This window comes from Pristis pectinata, chromosome 1 (genome assembly GCF_009764475.1).
Source record: "Pristis pectinata isolate sPriPec2 chromosome 1, sPriPec2.1.pri, whole genome shotgun sequence".
Classification (NCBI taxonomy): Eukaryota; Metazoa; Chordata; class Chondrichthyes; order Rhinopristiformes; family Pristidae; genus Pristis; species Pristis pectinata.
The window spans coordinates 112,508,436-112,530,271 of record NC_067405.1 but is presented as its reverse complement, the minus strand read 5'-3'; the positions used below and the strand labels follow the sequence as shown (position 1 = coordinate 112,530,271).

Here is a 21,836-nt window from a genome sequence, read left to right as displayed (position 1 = left end):
CCTTAAAATTGGTTTTGTGGGTTGATAGGTTAATTGGTCGCTGTAAATTACCCACAATGTGTTGATGAATGGCAGAATCTGGGGAGAGTTGAGGGGAATGAGATTTGCATGAGATCAGTGCAAAATGAGTGCTTGATGGTTGGCACGGATTCGGTAGGCTGAAGGGTCTGTTTCCGTACTGTCTATGATTCCTGCCTGATTTCTCATGTGTGTGATCATCTGAATGGCTTTGACAGCCATCAGGGACAGCAGCCTTGGGTAATAAATCTTACTTTGCCAGCATCGTCCACATCCCAAAAACAAAATAAAATTAGATTTGTTAAAAGTTTCATGGGGCATCAAAATATAATGGACATTGAATAAAAAAGAAAATTACAGAGCATTGTTATTTTATTACATTTTAATAAAATAAGCTGTCACATTCCACAATTACATCAATAACTGTTCTGGTTATAACTCAAACAGTTTAAATACACAGGGAATTTCATTCCACAATCATTTTTCATAAGAAGTGAAATGCTTTGCAAAGGCAGGGCATGAGCATTTATTACATCAACTGCATATTGTGCCCCAACTTTATGCTGAAATTTACTGCAACCCTCATTTCATTCATTGGTTGAAGGAATGCAATAGCTTTTTCCAACCAGGGCACATCATGCTGAACCAAATCATGATCTTATCAAATAGTTATTCTTTGCATATAAACTATGAATAAACGGCGACCCTTTTTCTTGGAAACAGTCCTTATCGAGTCAGTGGCTATTTAGCAGTCATGTAAAAAAAAAGACCAACATCAATTAAAGGGAAAAATAATGAAACTCTTAATTCAACTTCTTCACTTCCCTGTCCCTATACTACCACACTGAAGTTACAATAAAACAATGACCAGGATTTATCTTGTATCTGCTCCTATTATCGGCTTAATTCATCAGAAGTGCCATGTAAACTCCTTTTTCATGCATGAACTTTTTTTCTGTTACACATCAGTGAAAGTGTATTGGTATTGGTTTATCATTGTCGCATGTACTGAGATACAGTGAAAAGCTTAGTTTTGCATGCCATCCATATCAATCGTTTCAATCTACAGGTGAGAAGAATTTAATGCATTGCTTTTGAGTCAAGAGGAGAAAGAGTTCTCTCTGACATTTCTCCCATCTCTTTCCAGACAGCATTATCAAATCCTGCAGTCTCAGGATCCCTGTGTGATATCCAGCTATTGCCCCCAACCAACTCCCGTCACCTCTCACTATGACCCCAAACTGCTCACCTTTTTGCTTGCAATATCCAGCTTTTTAATCCTCTTGCAATCTCCTGAAAATCCATCTGCCTCCACAAATGTCCCCTTCAACCTCTCGGTCTGCTTTATCAGACAAGCTGGCAGACTGGAGGGATACCTCTTGAAAACAATCTTAAAGTAAGTCCTGCATATCCCCGAAAGCTCCTTATAACCGCACAGAGTAGTGAGGGTCTGGAACTCACTACGTGAAAGAGTGGCAGGGATCAAGATGAGCACTTGAAGAGCCATAAACTACAAAGCTACAGGCCAAGAGTAAAATGTCCATATCTTTATGATTGATTGATAATTTCATATTTTATTTCTTCAACACCAATCAGGTTAAGGCTTTAAGCCAGAGCTGTGACCAATAATGCTACTGAGCTACATTCAAGCGCATTTGGCATCTGCTAAGTTTTGCCTTCATTCCCAGCCATTCCTAACTTAATTTCAAAGGGAACGGTGAACGTGCTCTCCCATTTCTGATGCAGCAGATTTTGCAGTTAGCAACAAATCAACTGTCCCCCACTTCCAAACCCCATTCTAACTTTTAATGCAAAATAAGGATTTACCTGAAATGATACTCCCTGGAGAAATTTAGGGAAGAAAGGAGATAGGATTCTTTGTGAAGAGACCCTGCAAGGCAAAGGGACTAAGGATGTGAAAGAAACATCACTTTGGGTGCCTGAACCCAGATGACCTACTAAAAAGGAGAAAATCTCAAGTAAAGGCCATGCAGTTGCTCTCCCTCTTAATTATACGTCATCTCCATCTTACTATTAGATTAATCTAAATATCTGAATTGAACTTGTTGAATAATCAGGATTCTAAAGAATTGTATTTCCCTCAAACTCTTTTATCCGTTAATCTGAGATTAGTGGGCCATTTGAAATTGAAATCACAGCCAATCACAGATGTGCTCCTTCTGATTGCCTGAAGTTCAACTGCCAATCATAAATATTTGAATTTAGTCAAACATAAACATTGCCTCCTAAGCCTCAAATACTAGTGGAGAGTGAAAAGTAAATATAGTGAAGGTTTCCTGAATTTAGGGTTCACATAGGTGATTTGTAATTCAGAAGAGTGTTCGCAATGTGTGCAGTGTGAGATAAGTGAGCCGAGATGACATTTGACAACTAAGCATTCTCAGCATGAAAAATATCTCTCGCTCCTTTTCAAAGAACCAAACTGCAAACTTCAGCAAGCAGTACTTCAACAGTGGAGAGGTACGTTCAAAAGAGATTTAAAGTTTTTTTAAAACATGTGCACTGTGTTCAAATACACTATTGGTTTTACCAGTGGTTATGAAACAAAAAATTAAAATCAAAAAACTGTAGATGCTGGAAATCTGAAATAAAAGCCGGAAACACTCAGCAAATCAGGCAATGTCTGCGGAAACAGAGTTCAAGTTTCAAGTTGAAGGCTCTTCATCAGAATTGGGAAAGGGTGAAAATACGTTTGTTTTAAGTTGCAGAGAGGGTGGAGGATGAATGGATGGAAAAAGAGAATCTCTCTGTTAAGGTGTGGCCAGGATTGCAACGATTTAAACTGTAAATAAGGTCATCCAGTTAATGGATGAAGGTGGGCAGTTAGAGAGAACCTGAACAAAGGAACATGAAAGTTATGAAATGGAGGGAGTTAGAAAGAAAGAACAGAAACAAAGCAACATAAAAGTTGTGAAATGCAGAGCTGCAGGACATGCCCGGCAGGTCAGGCTATATAATTGGTGAAAGAGAAACTGAGCGAATGTGACAGATTGACTGGCAAGTTCTGATCCAATCAAAGAAGGCAAGTTATCTGAAGTAGAATCTGGACTGAATGTAAGAGCTCCACAAACACAGTACGCATGTGGTTTCTCCAATATAGAAGAAACCACATTGTGAACACTGAATGTAGTACATTAGATTGGATGAAGTGCAGGGGAATTGCTGCTTCACCCAGAAGGACAGTTTGGGTCTCTGGATGGTGGGAAGGAAGAGGTGAAAGGACAGGTGTTGCGACTCTGTGGGAACATGTCAGAAGTGGGGAGTTGCTGTTGGGGACAGAACAGCATACCAGGAAGTAGCATAGTGAACTGTCTCATCAAAATGTTGTTGGGGGGTGGGAGGAAGATATGCTTAGTGGTGGAATCTTATTGAAGCTGACAGAAATTGTGAAGGATGATTTGTTCAATGTTGAGGCTGCAGGCTGGACACTGAAGACCAGGGGAGCTATACCCTAACTCTTTCCAGGAGGAGAGGTGGTGAGATTACGGGCGACCTGCATCTTCCTGTTGTAACTGTGACATGCATCTTCCCGTTGCCAGTCATTTCAACTCCCCCTCCCACACTATCACAGATATGACAGTCCTCGGCCTCCTCCACTACCAGGAGAACTCCAAGTACAAACTGGAGGAACAGCACCTCATTTTCTGTCTTGGAACCTTGCAGCCTAACAGCATGAACATTGAATTCTCCCACTTTAGGCAATCACTACAAACTCCTCTCTGTGCCCCCCCCCCCCCAAACCATGCTTCTTCTCTTCTTCCCTTTCCTAGCCTCTTTTTTTCTCTCTCTTTTTACCTTTCACCCATCACCCAGTGGATCTGCTCTCCCCTCCTCCCCCGCACCTGCCTATCACTGTCTCTTACCTGCATCTACCTATCACCACTCTGTGCCCACCCCGCCTCCCCTCTTTTGTCCATCTATCACTGCTCTGCTTTTCCCTCCTATATATTGGCCTTGCCTTTTTCCTACCTTCAGTCCTGAAGAAGGATCCTGACCCAAAACGTTGACCGCCTGCTTTTCTCCATGGATGCTGCCTGGCCTGCTGAGTTCCTCCAGCATCAATGTGTTTTGCATCTAGATTCCAGCATCTGCAGTCCTTTTTTCTCTACTTATTTTTCCAATACGTCAAGATATTGTGGCAAGTGTTATATAATTTTATATTGAATTATTAAATAACCTGTTATTTCAGGTATTTCCAGTAAATAGGGCTGTTAATTATGTATTGAATCCCAATGAATCTTAGTTTTTCTAAACCTGAGGATATTGCGGTCTGAAAAATATGAACAATGAGACACAGCCTCAAGTGCAGCACCTCTTGGAAACTGTGGCCTTTTTCATAGATTTTACAGTGCAGGAAAACAAAAGGAGTTGGATAAACATTAATTAAAATTGTTACTAATTCATAACCTACTTGACAAAGACTGTTTAAAGTCATAATTTTTCTAGAAATTCATCCCTGGTCAGCAGCTTCAATGCACCAACGCTTCAGCACACTGTTCTCATTCATTCCACTGATTTCAATGGAAACAGTTTTGGAGGCAGAGTACAGTGCATTCGCATGACTTCATAGTTTTCTACCAACCAAGGTTGAAGTACTAGGCATGTGCCTCTCAGTAACATGATCTCCAAATGCATGAACAGAATCTTGGTAACAAAGTATAAAAACTGCAGTGTTAAAATTACAGCAACCAAGCAATTATTAGATATAGCAACAACAGCACATAACATTTGGTTATTTCAATTCTTCAGAATAAATTTATAGTGAACTCAAAAGGAGGCCGCTCCTGTGAAACAAATATCTAATAAACAAGGCTTTACAGTATATCACAAATAATTTCGGCAATCTTAATAATTTTTCAACATTTAAAGAAAAAGCACTTGAAACAGAAAGCTAGTAGCACGTAGCAGTGTCATCCTGCACTTCTAATTCCAGTGCAGCTTCATACAGTTGTATTACATCAAAGATTCATGTCATACTTAAAATTCATCTTCTGAACTGTCAGCTAATAGCATCACACGATCTTGCATGCTGGTGAAATCTCTCGGCTGCAATTTCAAACAAAGACAATAGCAGTGCTTTGAATTACTATATTTGTGTGACATTTGCATTTTACAAGAATTTATGGTTAATGTAGCATTTCATGTCTACAAAACATGGGAGTGGTACAATGGTGCCGCAATTAGAGATGCTGCCTCACAGCTCCAGCAACCCAGGTTCAAAGCTGACCTTCAGTTCTGTCCATGTGGAGATTGCATGTTCTCCATGTGACTGCATGTGTTTCCCCCAGGTGCTCCAGTTTCCTCCCACATCCCAAACACATGCATGTTGGTAGGTTACTTGGTCGATCATCACTACAGTGTAGGTTGGTGTTAGAATCTGTGAGGAGTTGATGATGGGAATGCGGGGAGAATAAAATGGGATTTGTGTAAATGGGAGCTTGATGGTTGGCATGAACTTGGTGAGCAATGTTTGTCGGCTAATTACCATACAGCAAGATTCCATGAAAAGCAATGAGCTGAGTCAATGAGCAATGAGTTGAGGCAGTTCAGTCAATCTGTTTTGTTATTAGGATAATTTTTGGCAGGATATCAAAACTCCTCATCTCTTCTTTGATTATTATGATGAACAGTTGAAAGTTCCACCCAAAAGAAAATGGAACATTCTTTCAGCAGTGTCCTGAAATATTAGCCTAGATTAAAGAGCTCAAGTCTTGGTGAGATTCTCCAAATTAAACCACCAGTTTAAAAAGTCAATTCTAATCAGGACATGCACAGTTGGGGGCCAGCTTAAATATAGATCCCTCAATAAAAAGGTTAGGCAGGCGCATGCATGAGCTCATATGTCTAATTACCCCTCAAAAAGCTGTCAGTCTTAAATCTTGCACAATCCATAGACTCTACTGGATGGAAAATTATGAGCAACACCTGCAGTTTTCCAATGCATGCTGGTGGCTGTGGCTCTCACTGGCAACAGAAGCCCAAAACACTGGCCACAAATGTTCTCTGTTACAAAGATTCCAATTGTTATGTTTTTAAATTTTAACATAACTGAGAACCTTCAACATATATAGTTTAAATTGCAATTTAATCTATTGGAATTGAAGTTCAAATTCTTAAAACAAAATACTCTTTACAGACATGTAAACCACCATATTACATTAATCTAAGAGCCAGTGACTAAATGTCAAAAAATTAAAAATAGATAGAGAATAAATGATGTATATTACTTGAACTTCATACCAGCATTTAAACAGAAGTTTTAATATTACATCACTAGCAACTGTAAGAGCAAACGACAAAAGCAACATGGAGTTGTATCCGAATAATGAGCAATTTATCGAAAACTGGTGTGCACCAGGAGACCAGACAAAGCTGATCTCCCCAAACACAATTTTGGGACAGCCTTGTACACCTCTCTGCAGATGTAATTACACAGAAAACTTAATTAATTAAATTTTGATTGTTACATTTTTCCAATTACGTCATTGCATAGACTTAATTACAGTACTACTCGATTTCATTACAGAATAAAACACTTAATTCTCCATAAGTCTAACTTAGTTAACAGCAAACCTAAGTTTCATCCACAACAACAGTGGCATGCTATAACATAATTATCAAGCCTCTGTACCTTGGTGCATTTACAGCTGCATCCCATCTCTCTATTGTTGAATTTTATCCGTGGTTTCCTGTCACCACATCAGCACAAACTGCATCCTATTTTACTAGTTATTAACCCTCTCTATTCCTACCTCTACAACAGCAACACAAAATAAAGAACTTGCATTTACATAGCACCTTTCACAACCTCAAGACTTCACTGGTAGTGAAGTACTACTGAAGTATAATATCTACTGGAATGAATGAAAGACAATCAAGAAGGGAACACTAAGGTACAACGGCCCTTGATATTGGTTGAGTGACAAACTGTAAAGCAGAGCATGGGGGAATTCTCTCCTCTTGTTGTAGGACTGAAAAGAAAGATTGCCAGTATATAGCAGTACAAGGGAGGGCTGGGACAGAGGCTGGTAGGTGATAGGTGGAACCAGATGAGGGGAAGGATAATGGGCAGATGAAACCTGGTAAGGGAGGGGGAAGGGGGAGGGGATGAAAAAGGTGAAGAAAGGGAGAAGAAACTTAGGTGGACAGATGAGTGTGTGTGTGAGGGGAACGTCGGGAATGTAGGTTTCCTGAAATAGGAAAATTTAACGTTCATACCATTGGGTTGTAAGCTACCCAAGCAGAATATAAATTGTTTTTCTTCCACTTTACATTTGGCCTCACTGTAAAAAATTGGCAGAGTTGTGAATAGTGAGCAAGGTTGTCAAAGGGTTCAGCAGGATATACACCATTTGGAAATGTGGGCAGAGAAGTGGCAAATGGAGTTTAATCTGGACTTGTGTGAGATGTTGCACTTTGGGAAATCAAATGTAATGGGAAAGAATACAGTAAATGGCAGGACTCTTAGGAGCATTGAAGTGCAGAGGGATCTGAGGGTTCAAGTCTATTGCTCCCTGAAAGTGTCAACACAAGTAGATAGGGTGGTAAGGAAGATGTACAGCATAATTGCCTTCATTGATCAGGGTATTGAGTATAAAAGTCAGGAAGTCATGTTGCAACTGTATAAAACTTTGGTTAGGCCTCATTTGGAGTATGGTGTTCAGTTCTGGTCATCACATTACAGGAAGGATGTGGAGGCTTTGGAGAAGGTGCAGAGGAGGTTCACCTGTTTGTTGCCTGGATTAGAGTGTATTAGCTACAAGGAGATTGGACAAACTTGGATTGTTTTCTGTGGAGCATTGAAGTCTGAGGGGGTGACCTGAGAGCAGTATGTGAAATTATGAGAAGCATAGATAGGGTAGATAGTCAGAGTCTTTTTTCAGGGTGGAACTGTCAAATACTACGGGCATAGGTTAAAATGAGAGGGGGAAAGTTTAAAGGAGGTTTACAAGACAAGTTTTTTTTTACACAGAGAGTGGTAGGTGCCTGGAATCTGCTGCCAGTTGAGTGGCAGCACAACAGACATGATAACAATGTTTAAAAGGCATTTAGACAGGCACATGAACAGGCAGGGAATGGAGGGATATCGATCATGTGCAGGCAAATAGGATTAGTTTCAATTGGCATCATAGTCGGCACAGACATCATGGGCTGAAGGGCCTGTTCTTGTGCTGTGCTGTTCTATGTTTTATGTTCTATGTAGCAATGCAGAAGGCCAGGATTTCTGAGATTTACAGTATTACATTGGGAACTGCCTCTTACATCTTGAGCCAGGTTAGACCTCGTTGATTTAAATGGGGTTTATAGAATTATAGAGGCATTTAGGAAGGCAAGTTATTTGCTTTTAGTTAATGTTTTTAAACTTTTAAAATAATTCTTAATTGTCTCTGAATGGCAGAGACACTTAAGAACTTTTAAAAATACCTCACAGCTTTTACAGTCAGCAAGGCTGGGATTAGGGATTGCCATTGGTCAAAGATTTTGGGACAGGGTGCCTCAGTGCACTACTGGCTGAGACCAGGCCCTTAGAGTCCTGCAAAACTGGTCTTCCCCATCTGTCCAGACCATCTAGAATGGAGCTAACTGACAAGTTAGTTGTTAGTGTTAACAAATTCAGCAGAGAACTGGAAAAGTAGCTGGCAAAGAAAGTGATAAAGTATGACAAGTAGTGCATGATATTTCATAGCAGATGAACTATTTCCAGTTGTATAGATTGCTATGTCACTATGTACTGAGGTGAGAATAAAGAGCACATCAGCCACTGAGACAGTGCCTTAAATAGTGTCCAAAAGTGTTTTTAAAGCTTAGAAATAAGCACAAATTATTGACAGTGTCGGCTTTATCAGAAGAGTCTTAAAACGGAACACAAAAGGTGACACAGTCTCCATGAGGAGCTCTCTGTACTACATTGGAGTTATGAAAAATATTAAAAATTCCCTTTGGTAAAAGAGATAAAATGTGAATTTTTCTGGGATCCATGCTGGACCCATCTATTTTGTGTTTGGTCAGCTTATTTGTAGAATGAATCAATATTCCTTCCATTTGTGATGAAACTAGTGTTGGAGCTCAAATCCAAAGAAGTTAAGGAGAGATCTGAACTATTACACAATGTAAGTGAATATGCATTGTAGATTTAGTCCCACCAAGCCCTAAGTTTTACCTTTGTTTCACGCCTTTTAAAAACATTTTTCCTCTTTCGATTCATCACCTTAAGACTATAGAGAGCCCCTAGGATGAAGAGAGCTCCAGCCACACCAACAGCTACAGGCACCAGCATCCCAGACATATATCCCGCCTGCAAAACAAGTGTGATAAATATTAGTGAGAACTTCATCAGCAGTTTAATATTAGACAGGGATATTTTTCCGAATTTACATGAGCTCATCAGATTCACATGAATAACCATTCAGATTCTATGAAAACTATAAAATGTCAATTCTCAAAAACAGATTGGCACATATTCTGTGGGAGGAATAATGTTGAATGTATGAAATAAGAGAGGAAGCAGGTAAATGGTCACTGAAAACACAATGTCATTTAATAAGATCAAGGTTGATCTGATCTTTAGCCTCTTCTCAATTGTATTGCCAAATCTGCAAATCCTTGATTCCCTGTTGTCCGATTCCCTGAGGTCTCAGGTGTGATTATATTTAATTACATCATCACAGCTCTCAAGAGTAGACAAATCCAAAGATACACAACCATTTGAGACAAGAAATTCCTCCTCACCTTGGTTTTAAGTAGTCGAAGCCTTATCCTGAGACCATGCCCTCATTTGTAGGCTTGCATATCAGGGAAACAACAATATCTATCCTGTCAAGCCCCCTTGGAAGTTTTATGTTCCATTGAGATCATCTCCTTCTAAACTCCAGAGTGTAGAGGCCCATTCTGCTCAATTATTTCTCATAGGACATTGTCTTCATATGTAATAGTAACACACAATGTAAAACAATTCTTTTTACTATTCTTCCTATTGATGTGGATAACCTCAAACTTTCCCTCATTATGTTCCATCTGCCAACTTTTCGTCCACTCACCTCACCCAAATATATGCCTATGCAGACCCTCTCTCCTAGAATACAGAGATTATCCCCAGAAACCCACCTTCAGTCCTGACCTTGGGTGCTGCCTGTGTGGAGTTTGCACATTCTCCCTGAGACTGTATGGGTTTCTTCCCACATCCCAAAGGCATGCAGGTTGGTAGGTTAATTAAGCACAATTAGGTTAATTAGTGTGTAGAATCTGGGGGAAAGAGATGAGAATGTGGGGAGAATATTAAAAAATGGGATCAATGTATGGTTAGTGTAAATGGTTGCACAATGGTCAGTGTGGACTCTGTGGGTCGAAGAGCCTGTTCCCATGCTGTACCTCTCTATAACTCTATCACTATTTGGATTGCTAAACAAGTGAGGCAGTAAGCACTGATATCCAACTGCGGGGGCCTCCAAAGATCATTAACTAGGAAAATTGATCTTTAACAAATTGTTAGGTAGGCCTGCACCTTGATTTTTCACATTAAAACCTGATCTGCACAGTTCTCGACTGCAGCTGCTTATGGAAACCGCAGCTGCATCTTTGCCACTGGAAATCATGGGAAGTGGGTCTCGAAAGGGCACTCTCCATGGAAGCCAGAGTACGGCAGCGGAAAAGACTACAATGGAAGTGAGGAAACAACAGGAGAGGGGGGCATGTATTCAGTGTGTTTGGTCACACCGTCACTTGTGCATCTCTCTCACCAACCCCCCCATCATTGGCAAGGATCAAATCCTGTGCCCCAAGTGGCCCAATGCCACAGTGAGCTATGAGCTCATAACTCTGTAGAGATCACAGCACACACCTTTGCTGTGCAATGATGCAATCAGTGCTGTGAGACCCAGCAATGATGTGCGAGATATGCAGAGAGCTAAAATGTCAAAGAGGCAGATACCAACAGCTCTCCATCGATGTCCCAGTGGGGACTCTTTCATTCACACTTTTTGCTGTGGGGTTTGCTCTTTGTTTTTATCGGACTGAAAAACAAAGGTCATTGGATGCGCATTAATGTTCGAAGACAGGGATGAGGATTGATGATGTCATTATGCATGCAAACAATGCTAGGAAAATATCAGCCAAATTTATGTAAATTGCACCCAGATTTGCTTGGTCCAATTTTGCACAGGATGGGATTTCAACAGGAAAGTCAGTCATGCACAGAATTTATGACCAATCTGCATATAAGAATTAGGCACAAATGAATTCAATTTCTAAGCTTTTATGTCCTCACAAATTGCTTTACTTAACAGAAAACTTGGGTAAATTGCACTTGGTCCCTTCTTCTAACTCATTAATTAGAATGTAAACAGCTGAGGCCCCAGTACTCATCCCTATGGCAACACATTATGTGAAAATGATCCATTTAACCCTAATTTTCATTTGCTCTAGTACTAGTCCTATGTCCATGCCAATATATTACCCTCAATCATGTGGGCTTAATTTCCTTAACAATAGATTCTAACATTTTACGACAACCGATATTAGGTTAATTGCCTTGCAGTTCCTCCTATTCTCTTTCCCTCCTGAATAGTAGGGCAACATTTGCTGTTTTCCAATGTTCTAGGAAACCTCAGGAATCTAGGGAAACAGCTTTTAATGCAACTTCCTCTTTTAGAACTCTATTGTGAAAATAAATACAAGATATTTGTTTAATATCTCTGCCTTTTCCTTATTGACCATTATTAATTCCCCATCGAAGCTTTTAAGGAGCCAATGTTTAAATTTTGCTACCTCTTTTTAAGTTCCTGTGGAAGCTCTTACAATCTTTTTTTTTATTCTTGCATTCTATTGTCTCCCTCCTTAACAATATTTTAATCCTCCTTCATTGGTTTCTAAAATTCTTCTAATTCTCAGGCTCATCTCAATTCTTTGCGACTTTATAACCTTTCTCCCCCCCCCCCCCAAACTAACATCATCCTTAATTTCTTTATATAGCCACAGATAGATCACTTTGCCCAAGGAGACTTCATTCCTAAATAGAATGTATATTAATAGCAAATTATAAGATATCTGGTCAAATATATGCCACTGCCTACCTACCATGTTAACCCTCATACCTATTAAATCACCTCTAGTTTCAGAATTAAATTTGTTACCAATGGCATGTGAAATTTTAGCATACGATGTTCACTCTTCCTCAGAAGATTCTTCACTATGTGGTTACTAATTAATCCATGCTTATAACACATTAAAATGAGCTGCTCCATGACTGGGTCCATGGAAAGGTGGGGCAATTGAATTTGGAAATCAGGACACTGGGATGTAAGTTTTCTTCTTCAAGCTTCAGTATACCAACACCTTGCCATGAGATTCTACACTGAAGACCGTGAATTTTCAGCACATGCCCAACAGCTGGGCAGCAAGTACAACAGAGCAATTTGGGGCATGAGTATCTCCGTGGATATGAACTGAGGAATGTCATAAATTGTGAAGCTGAAAAAAACAGGTTAATTTTAACAAAGCAGCGTGAAATAGAGAATAATGAAGTACAAGGCACCTTAGTATTGAATCAATACACAGAATATATCCTAAGGCCATAAAAAACATCCTGAGCCACTTACTTTGTTTTTGATTTTCTCTAGCCAGCTTCTAACTGAAAAAGGATAGAAGAAAATAGCTGTGTTAGAAAGAACATGTATACATGGATATAAACATTAAGGAATCATGAAACGATTTAATTTAGCCAAAATTTACTAAAGAATTAATTGAAATACACCACAGTGACCACAAAAGGGAAGCAGAAGTAGCAAGGCCAATGGCGAAAATATTGATCCTGGCAACCAGATAGTTTGCATTCAATTATGGGTTCTAGGAAGTTGAATCTGTCAATAGTCCTATAGACTATCCATTATCAGTAAAAAGTTGTAATATTCATGTGTTCTCTATTGTCTGAATTATCACAAAGACTTTAGAGGTTTAATTATTTAAGGTTAAATGCACTTTGAGGACCCACTTGTAACACAACATCTAAAGATTCCCTAATGTTTGGTAATAAATCAATCTGTCCTTCAATATGCATTCATAATCTATTAGAATTACAGGTAGATTTCAGTCTCATGTAATAAATCAAATAATGGAAGATAACGCAATACCTAAGTCGTCAACTTTATTCTTTTTCTATTTCTTATTCCATTGAAGCAACAATTAGATTTCCAAGGAAGCCAATTCATGCTATTCTAATCAACAGGAATCAGATTTGTTGTTGCCCAATTACTTGGCTGTACATAAAGCCAAGTTATGGCTTTAACTGTTATGGCTTTAAATTATGGCTGTACATAATTAACAGGAATATAATGCTTCCATGAATCATTGTCAGGGGATTGATATGGGAATAATTAGAATTTAATGCATATGTAAGAGAAGATCTAATGGCCAATTTAGTTCTAATGGTGGTGGTATTCAAGTGCTAAATTCAACAGCAGTAAAGTGTTGGGAAATATTCTATTACCCTGCTACAATACTTTCTACAAGGAAAATGGTTATTACAATGGGAATGATTACAATGCTAAATGATACATTTCAATGACATTGCCTGCTGTGCTGACTTTAGGCTCCTAAACAGAGAAATGATAACTGTGATTCCTTTATAATAATGGTTCTAGGTACTGTTTTCAATTGATCTTGTGTGCACTAAGCATGAATAATGAGGCATCAGAAGCAACTATCCTAATGAGCACATAAATCACTGCTGCCAGATTTTCAGCACAAATATTTTCCACCAGCTGTACCAGTGAACATTGGCAGTGAGTTCATAATCACCAAAGGGTTCCATGAGGATCGAGTTATAATGCATGCTGTTTTGGTGATGAGTAACCCAAAAATCCAAGGATACAGAATACATTAAATTATATATTTTCTTAGCACCATAATTTCCTAGAACATCTGTCGTAGAAAAATAACTTACACTGTAGGTGCAATTATGTTACAATGCAAATTTCCAGAATATTCCATATCAAAACTAGTATCAATTTGGCTTCATGCAGATGCTTTTGCAATCCAGCCAGCTCTAGTTGCCCAAGGGTGGTGATGAAGGTCTGGCTTCATGGGTCAGGACACAGAATATAAGTGTTGGGACGCTATGTTGTAATTTTACAAAATACTTGTTAGACCACGGAGTATCTGGTATAGTTCTGGTCAACATAATAAAGGAAGGATGTGGTTGCATTGGAGAGAGTGCAGAGGAGAATCACCAGGATGTTGCTTAGAGTGAGGGACTATAGTTACGGGGAGAGATTGGAGAGGCTGGGCTTGTTTTCCCTGCAGCAAAAGAGGTTGAAGGGTGACCTGATAGAACTATGTAAGATTTTGAGAGGCTGAGATAGATAGATAGTCAAAACTTTCTTCTCATGGTAGGGATGTCAAAAACAAGGCAGCATAGGTTTAAGGTGAGTTTTAAAAGGGAACTATATTGTGGAGGGTCGTGGCTGTCATGTGACAGCACTGCCCACTACCTGGGCGGAAGACACACCAAATCAAGGTTTGGCCCCGCCCCACCCATTAGCGCACACCTGACCATTGGTCCCTTTAAGTACCTTTGTACTTGGCCTTGGGCCATTGGCCCTTGTAATTGATTAGTCCTTGCTGGCACTGGGCTGGACCCTCCAGCCCTCCAGCACTATAGAGGGCGCCATGTGTGCTCGGCTTGCTCTCTTTTGCCATCGTCGAGGACCACCCTGCTTCATTCCAGGCCAAGTACTGTGGAAGGGGTGCTGGAGAAATTGTTGGTAAGGTGTGCACTGTTAAAGGGTTGGGAGCGTTTTAGTTAGTGTCCCTAGTAGCATAGAGCCGTGCCTGCACTGAGTCAAGGGGTGACGGGTATCGTATTGTTTTTCCCTGATCGTATGTACCTAGTTCGTTGTGTATGTGTGTGTGTATTTTATCCCCAGTGCGAATTTCCCACGCTCGCTATAAACTGTGCACGTGTGTGTGTTATTCCCGTTACCATTTTCCCACGCTTGTCTTTTGTAAATAAAATCATTTACTGCCAGACTGTGTTCAGACTCCTTGCTTTTGAGACCCATTGAATCTGTGTTCTCACTCACAACAGGAACCTAGGGGGTTAGTTTATTTTTTACACAGAGGGTGGTTGATATCTGGAACTCACTGCCAGAGGAGCTGGTAGAATCAGATACAATTACTACCTTCATGAGGCATTTTGGCAGACACTTAAATAGGCGAGGCACAGAAACATACAGTCCTAATGCGGGCAAATGGGATTAGTGTAGATGGGCAGAAAGGTTGGCGTGGACGTAGTGGGCAAAAGGGCACACCCCTCTACTGTATAACACCCTGACTCTGAAAGCCAGTGTGGCTTACTAACAAAATAAGTTTTATGATATACAGTTTGAAAAGAAATTCACTTTAACTGGAATTCGTAAAGGTTAAATACAAAGATTAATTGTCTGAGATTTGGTATCAGAATGTTACTGTACTTCAAGTGTCTTTAGCCATCAGTCATGGAACATAAACTCAAGCAAGCAATTAAATTAAGCAATTGTCAACTTTAATCTTCATCTGCAACGCTTTCATGATCATGTAGATTAATTATTCAGTACATGGTAAATACCTGCGACTTGTTACTTGCTGAAATTACTCGATACCCTATGAATATTAATGTGAATGTGTTCTGTTTTAATGCTGCAGAAAATATAAAATATTTGAATTAATGTCGAGTGTTTCAGATATAAACAAAACACAAGTAAGTTAACAGGTCTGAACATCAGGCTTCATGCGACATCAGTATCATTTGCCCTCAGTTAATTCCTGGCTGATATTTTGGAGGTTAGGGCTAAGATTAATGGTCTCCGAAAAGGTATGGATGCCAGGCCAGATAGGTCCATATAGATATGGTGAAGATGCTAATATCTTAGCACAGTATTTATCTACTCCCATCCTGATTGACATTACTCCCTATAATCAAGTACCATCCCATATCCTTTCAGAAACCACCATCATCTACTCACCTCCTCAAAACCTTTTGAGCCATCTCTCCTCTCCAATACCTCCCTGACTCTAACTTCTATCCTTCTCTTCAGTTCTTCATCCCCAACCTCACTGCGTAAATTCCTGCAATGCAGAGCTTACTCTGGTCTGAACACAAAGGCTAAGCTGGCCAAAGTCACGAGTGACACTCTCAGTGACTGCAACTTGGAGTTATTGGTGTTGGCAATAACTTAAAGGGAAAATAAGGAGTAATTTCACTGCAGTGTGGTTAAAATGTGGAATTTGAAACTTGAGGCAGATACTTAAATGCTTTCAGAGGGAAAATGAACAGGCACACCAAGAGAAACATAATTGAAATATAGGCTGATAGGCTAAGCCAAGGTCGGTAGAGTATGAGCACTAGCACAGATTAGTTGGGCCAAATGGCCTACCATGACTTAGCCTTTCAGCCTATATTTCAATTACATTTCTCTTGGTGGGCCTGTTCACTTTCCATGTAATTCTGAGAAATAGTAATTCCCAGAATGCTTACGATTAGGCAGTGCTTATGATGGGTAAACAATAATAGCGATGTCATTTAAGATCAGGAGAGGCAACTGATTTCAGGGATGGTCTGTCGTGAGGAGACACAGCCCTCTGTACACTAGAGTTCAGAAGATCAAGAGATCAAGTTGAAACCCTCAAAATTCTGTCATGGCAAAACAGGCTGGATGCAGGGGAAGATGTTTCCCCTGGCTGAGGGCTCTAGAATCAGGGATCGTAGTCTCAGGATATGGCCTAAAACAGTAGGATTGAGATGAAGATGAAGAGAAATTTCTTTACAGGGTCGTGAACCTGTGGAATTCTCACCATAGAGGCTGTGGGGGCCAAGTTGTGGAATATATTTGAGAAGGAGGTAGATAGCTTTCTAGACACAAAAGGTCAAGGGTTATGGGAACATAGCAGGAGTATGATGTTGCTATAGAGGATGAGCCATAATTACATTGAATGTTGGAGCTGGCCTGAAGGATGAATGGCCTTCTGCTCCTGTATTTTGGTGTTGGAGTTGGCCACTATCAGATGTTGCTTGTCATTTGTCAGTCAAGACTCAGATAATAAAAACAGAAAATTCTCCCTCTCCTAATCTTAAATGATATCACTATTGCTGTTTATCCAACACAAGTGTTGCCTAATTGTAAGCATTCTGGGAATTACCATTTCTCAGAATTACAAGGCATACACAGCACAGGAACAGGTCATTTGGCCCAACTAATCTGTGCTGATGTTTATACTCCACCCAGACTCAGCAGGTCATCTGTGGAAAACAGATACGCAGTTAACTTATCAGGTCTGAAGACCCTTCATCAGATTCAGACCATGTCACGACATCAAATTTAGGCTCAACTTCTATAACAATCTCACTTTACAATAAACACCTCAGACTGACCATCTGAAATACACTGGTGGTGGCAGCACATGCTGTAATAACCTTCAGAAACAAAGTAGATAAATACCTGAAAGGGATTATATTCAGGGCTAGAGAGAAAAGGGGGAATGGAACTAACTGGACAACACCACACATGATTTGCTGTTTCCTATGCTACATCATTCTATGATTTGAATGTTGTACACACCTGTTGCCACCACATACGGCTTTCTGATATGAATAGGAGAAGGGGTGTCCAGAACATAGATTCAGATATCTTACTAAAAATGTTGATAGAGTTGTTAATATTCTCTTATAATGGACCAAATCTACATCTGGATTCGCTGAGAACATTCATTCCTCCTGGGAAGGAAATGCAGGCACTATTTTTATTTCTTAGTGTTTACCAACTATAATTGAAAATATTTCAAATCATTGAGTGAGTATGATGTCTTTAAGGAATATGGAACTATGCAGGCTACAGTGCCCAATAGACAACAATAATAATGACTGCTAAAATATTGTAATTAATAACCATTTACTTTTGTGGTTAGCTCTTCAATATACTGTTAAGTATTCTGAGAGCTCTTCCCTTGATTTCACACAAAAATATAGGTCAAATTCAAATATTAAAATGGATCATTTATCTTACCAACTTTCTAATGTTAACTCCTCAGTAATGAGGAGTGTACATTTTAAAAGCATGAAAACTGCCTTTGGTCATGGCCCATCAGGAGCAAATTTTGTGGCTTTTCCTGCATTCCCTGTCTAATTATTTTTGGTTAGGTTGAAATTTGTTTGTTACAAGCTTCCAGACAAGACTTGCACTTTTAGTAGATATCCACTATCAGGAGGGAAAGTGAGTAAATATTACCAGCACAGGTACCTGCTACAGCAGAATATGGTTAATGTCTTCTGGAACAGCAGTGGAGAAGAGGAGGACTTCATTTTAAACACAATTGAATTTATGCAATTTCCCCATAGCTTATAATAGCATTGTTTTGCCTTTAAAATGTTAATCATCCCTCCTACAAATCTGGAGAAATAAATTATGAATCACCTTGGAATAAATTAATGCATTGGTTCAAAATGTGGCATTGATTGCTGAGGCAGTATTGGCATCCCTATGATGCTACAAGAAATGGACAATAATGCGTACTTATGCAAGAATATTGACTGAGAAAGAGGGAGCCGGCAAAATAAAAGTGACAGTTCCAAACTGAATGAAATAAGGATATGCAGCAAAAATAATCAGAACCTTGACCAAATGAGCCAGTGTAAAAAAGAAAGTAGTCTCTTGTGGACATCCTCTATTTCCCCTTGCCATCCCCATCCCACAGAGCCATGGCTCTAAATAGCATCTGCAAGCAAGCCCAAAGCTGCAAAGTATGCCTAACACTGTAGTCTTCTGAGAAAAGTATAACCTCTCTGAAAGGGTTCAAATCCAATCCACTTACTGCAATGCCGCCTTGTATGGGCTGTTATCATGTATTCACCTGTTGACAAAGTTTATGCAGAGGCAGTTACAATAAATGGAATTTTGTGGCTTCTAGTAATGATGTTTGAGGTTATATCTGTTCAAATAAAACACATTCTGAGCATTGTGCAAGGCGCTGACCAAAGCAATAGTTAGTGCTTTCCCATCTGTAAACACCAAAGTCTAATTTATTTGACATTTAGTTAATGTGCTGCTCATGATTATCTTAAGGCAATATACAGTCGTACTCCTCTCCTTTCCCTTTATAATCCTATTTATATAAATCTGCTGAATCATGATTTTTAGATTCATATTAAGTGAAATTGATTTTCTTTTGGCTTAATTTCCAAAGTGCTTATCCATCATTAAAAGCTCCTGACTGGTTAAATGCTGTGCTAAATTCCACAATAAACTGCTTGGCTGCTTAGCCTACTCCTCAGATGTTCTCATATACCCACTATTATTGGCACATTTATTGTGTGTCTGTTTAATATTTTAAGAAGTTCCCAATCCCTTAGAGCTGTATTCAAAAAGAATTGCTTCAACTGATCAAGTTAGCAACTTGATATGTTGAGATAACTAAGATACACTTCCTCAAACCACAGGTATGATCTGGTTAACTGTGCTACCATCTGTGGCATCTAAGAAATATAACATATGTCTTACATAGTTATGTACTGTGGCACAAAAGTCATTGTGGCTGTCTTGGAAGTGGAGAATTAAGTTTTAGAACATGTTGGAATTAGCTCACAGGAAATCCAGAAGTAATAGCAGTGTGCCTGCCTAGCTTTTCAACATGGCTACAGCTATATTGGCGGTGGATTCCCCACTAGTAAGCATGAGGGAGCATGATAACAACCCAAATGAGGCAATGTCACCACTGGTATTTAATGGGACACTCCAAATACACAATTTGATTACATTTGGAGTTCAGAGCACAACAGAAACAGTTGCAGAATGTCTCCTTACATGTGATACCAGGTTTGAAAGGGAATAAAGGGAGATATTCTCCTACACAGAAAGAAAAAACCTGTTGCATAGAAAGGCAGGAAGGACTGAAGGTCAGCACTGGGAGCACAATGACAAACCTCTAGATTCAATGCAGAAAGTGGTTTCACAGGACAGGGAAGGTTAGTATGGCAAGACATGCATATACATCCTAATGTGTGCATTACACTCAACCTTCCTCCAACATGTCACTCCTCACACCAAACTGCCTTGAAGGTACACCCACCCCTGCAGGTCAGGGGGCTTCCTCACATCCCCAGTATGTTCATTCACCACTCACATTCACCCTCAAATCATGCCTGTCCCATATAACCATGTCAACAAACGCTCATCATTCATCAGAGACATGAGATTGCAGATGCTGGAATCTGGAGCACCACACAAAATGCTGGAGGAACTCAGCTGGTCAGGCAGCATCGTATGGAGAGAAATGAACAGTCGAGGTTTGGGTCAAGACCCTTCAACCTGGAGTGCCAGATGAAGGGTCTCAACTCAAAACGTTGACTATCATTTCCCTCCATAGATGCTGCCTGACCCATTGCATTCTTCCAGTGTTCTGTGTTGTTCATCACTCATCATTCCAAGCAAACCATTACTCTCACCTATTCACCTTTTCTTGCTCACATTGCCAGCACTCCTGAATTGTGCAGGATTTCCTGCATCTAAGAGGAGACTGGGTTATCCCATATATTTTGATGTGGGATGTCAATTTTCCTGAAGAGCCAACAGCAAGGCTGAGAAGTAAGGCAAGGAATGCCCCGGCCTTCATGAGCTCCATAAAAAGAGATTCACTTTATATAACCATGCAGGTTGCAGCCAGATTGGAAGCCTTTTACCATGTGGTGTCCAGATTTACTTGTATGCAGCAAGGCTGTGCTATAGATTGCAGATACGAGGACCTGGGTTTCTTCATTATTGTTGTTATTGTCTTAGCAAAATGGGGTGTTTCCTTCATTGCAAACCTGCAACCCCTAACTTTTCTCCTCCCCCTAATGGTGGGGTCCAACCCCCTCCAGGCTTCATATGATTTCAGGCCTATCCAGTCAGCAGCCAGTAGTGGGCAGGCACGGTAGTGTAGTGGTTAGCGTAACGTTTTACAGTGCCATGACCCGGGTTTAATTCCCGCCGCTGTCTGTAAGGTGTTTGTACCTTCTCCCTGTGTCTGCCTGGGTTCCTCCGGGTGCTCCGGTTTCCTCCCACATTCCAAAAGACGTAAGGGTTAGGAATTTTTGGGCATGCTATGTTGGCGCCAGAAGCGTGGTGACACTTGCAGGCTGCCCCCAGAACACTCTACGCAAAAGATGCATTTCACTGTGTGTTTCAATGTACATGTGACTAATAAGATATCTAAGAATCTAAGTAGGATCCATCTACTCTGAGGCAGAAGCTGTAGATTAAAACATATTTCAAGAAAAGGACACAAGTATTTCAGAGGTACCAAGGGAAAGTTCTCCATTACTCTGGAATTCCAGGAATACTTTAAAATATTGCAGAGCTTTGGGAGACAGTGTGCTGTGACAGCATATTTCATTTGATTTTGATATTTCCATTTTATTGTGTGCCTGTTGTCAGAGCTGACATTATTGCTTCACAAGCACCACCCACAACCTATCCCTTATTCTTATTCTTGAGATACAAGGCCAGCTACTTCATGCTCTCTTTGCAAGTGTGAACACAGAAGTCGAGGGAGAGGCAGAAAACGTGAGGGTGCTCTCCAGTCATTCACAACTGACAGCAGCAGAAGGGAGGTACTAGGTATCAACGTAGTTTCAGTGTGTTTGGCCACTGGAGATGGGGAGCATGGATGGGGGGAGGCAAATTCTCATGGCTACCTAGTGACAAAACCAAATACTAGAAAATTGACTCATTTGTCTTGATTTCAGCAGTGAAGAAAGGTCATTTGTATAATGATTGCCCTTACCTTGATAGTTC

General features: G+C 40.0%; 1 protein-coding gene across 4 annotated transcripts in view; it reads right to left on the bottom strand.

The window, feature by feature from the left end:
* Window positions 1-382: 382 nt before the first annotated feature.
* Window positions 383-21,836, bottom strand: part of LOC127578330 (armadillo-like helical domain-containing protein 4) — a 95,497-nt gene continuing 74,043 nt past the window's right edge. For 3 of the 4 annotated variants that reach the window (XM_052030247.1, XM_052030238.1, XM_052030258.1), the window contains 3 exons: window positions 12,633-12,664; window positions 9,200-9,334; window positions 383-5,085 (listed from right to left, as the gene is read on the bottom strand). In XM_052030247.1, coding sequence (XP_051886207.1) covers window positions 5,017-5,085; window positions 9,200-9,334; window positions 12,633-12,664 — 236 coding nt within the window. In that variant the 3' untranslated portion in view covers window positions 383-5,016. Of the gene's footprint in view, window positions 5,086-9,199; window positions 9,335-12,632; window positions 12,665-15,637; window positions 15,709-21,836 lie in introns of those variants that run through there. The other variant, XM_052030267.1, reaches the window with a different exon arrangement.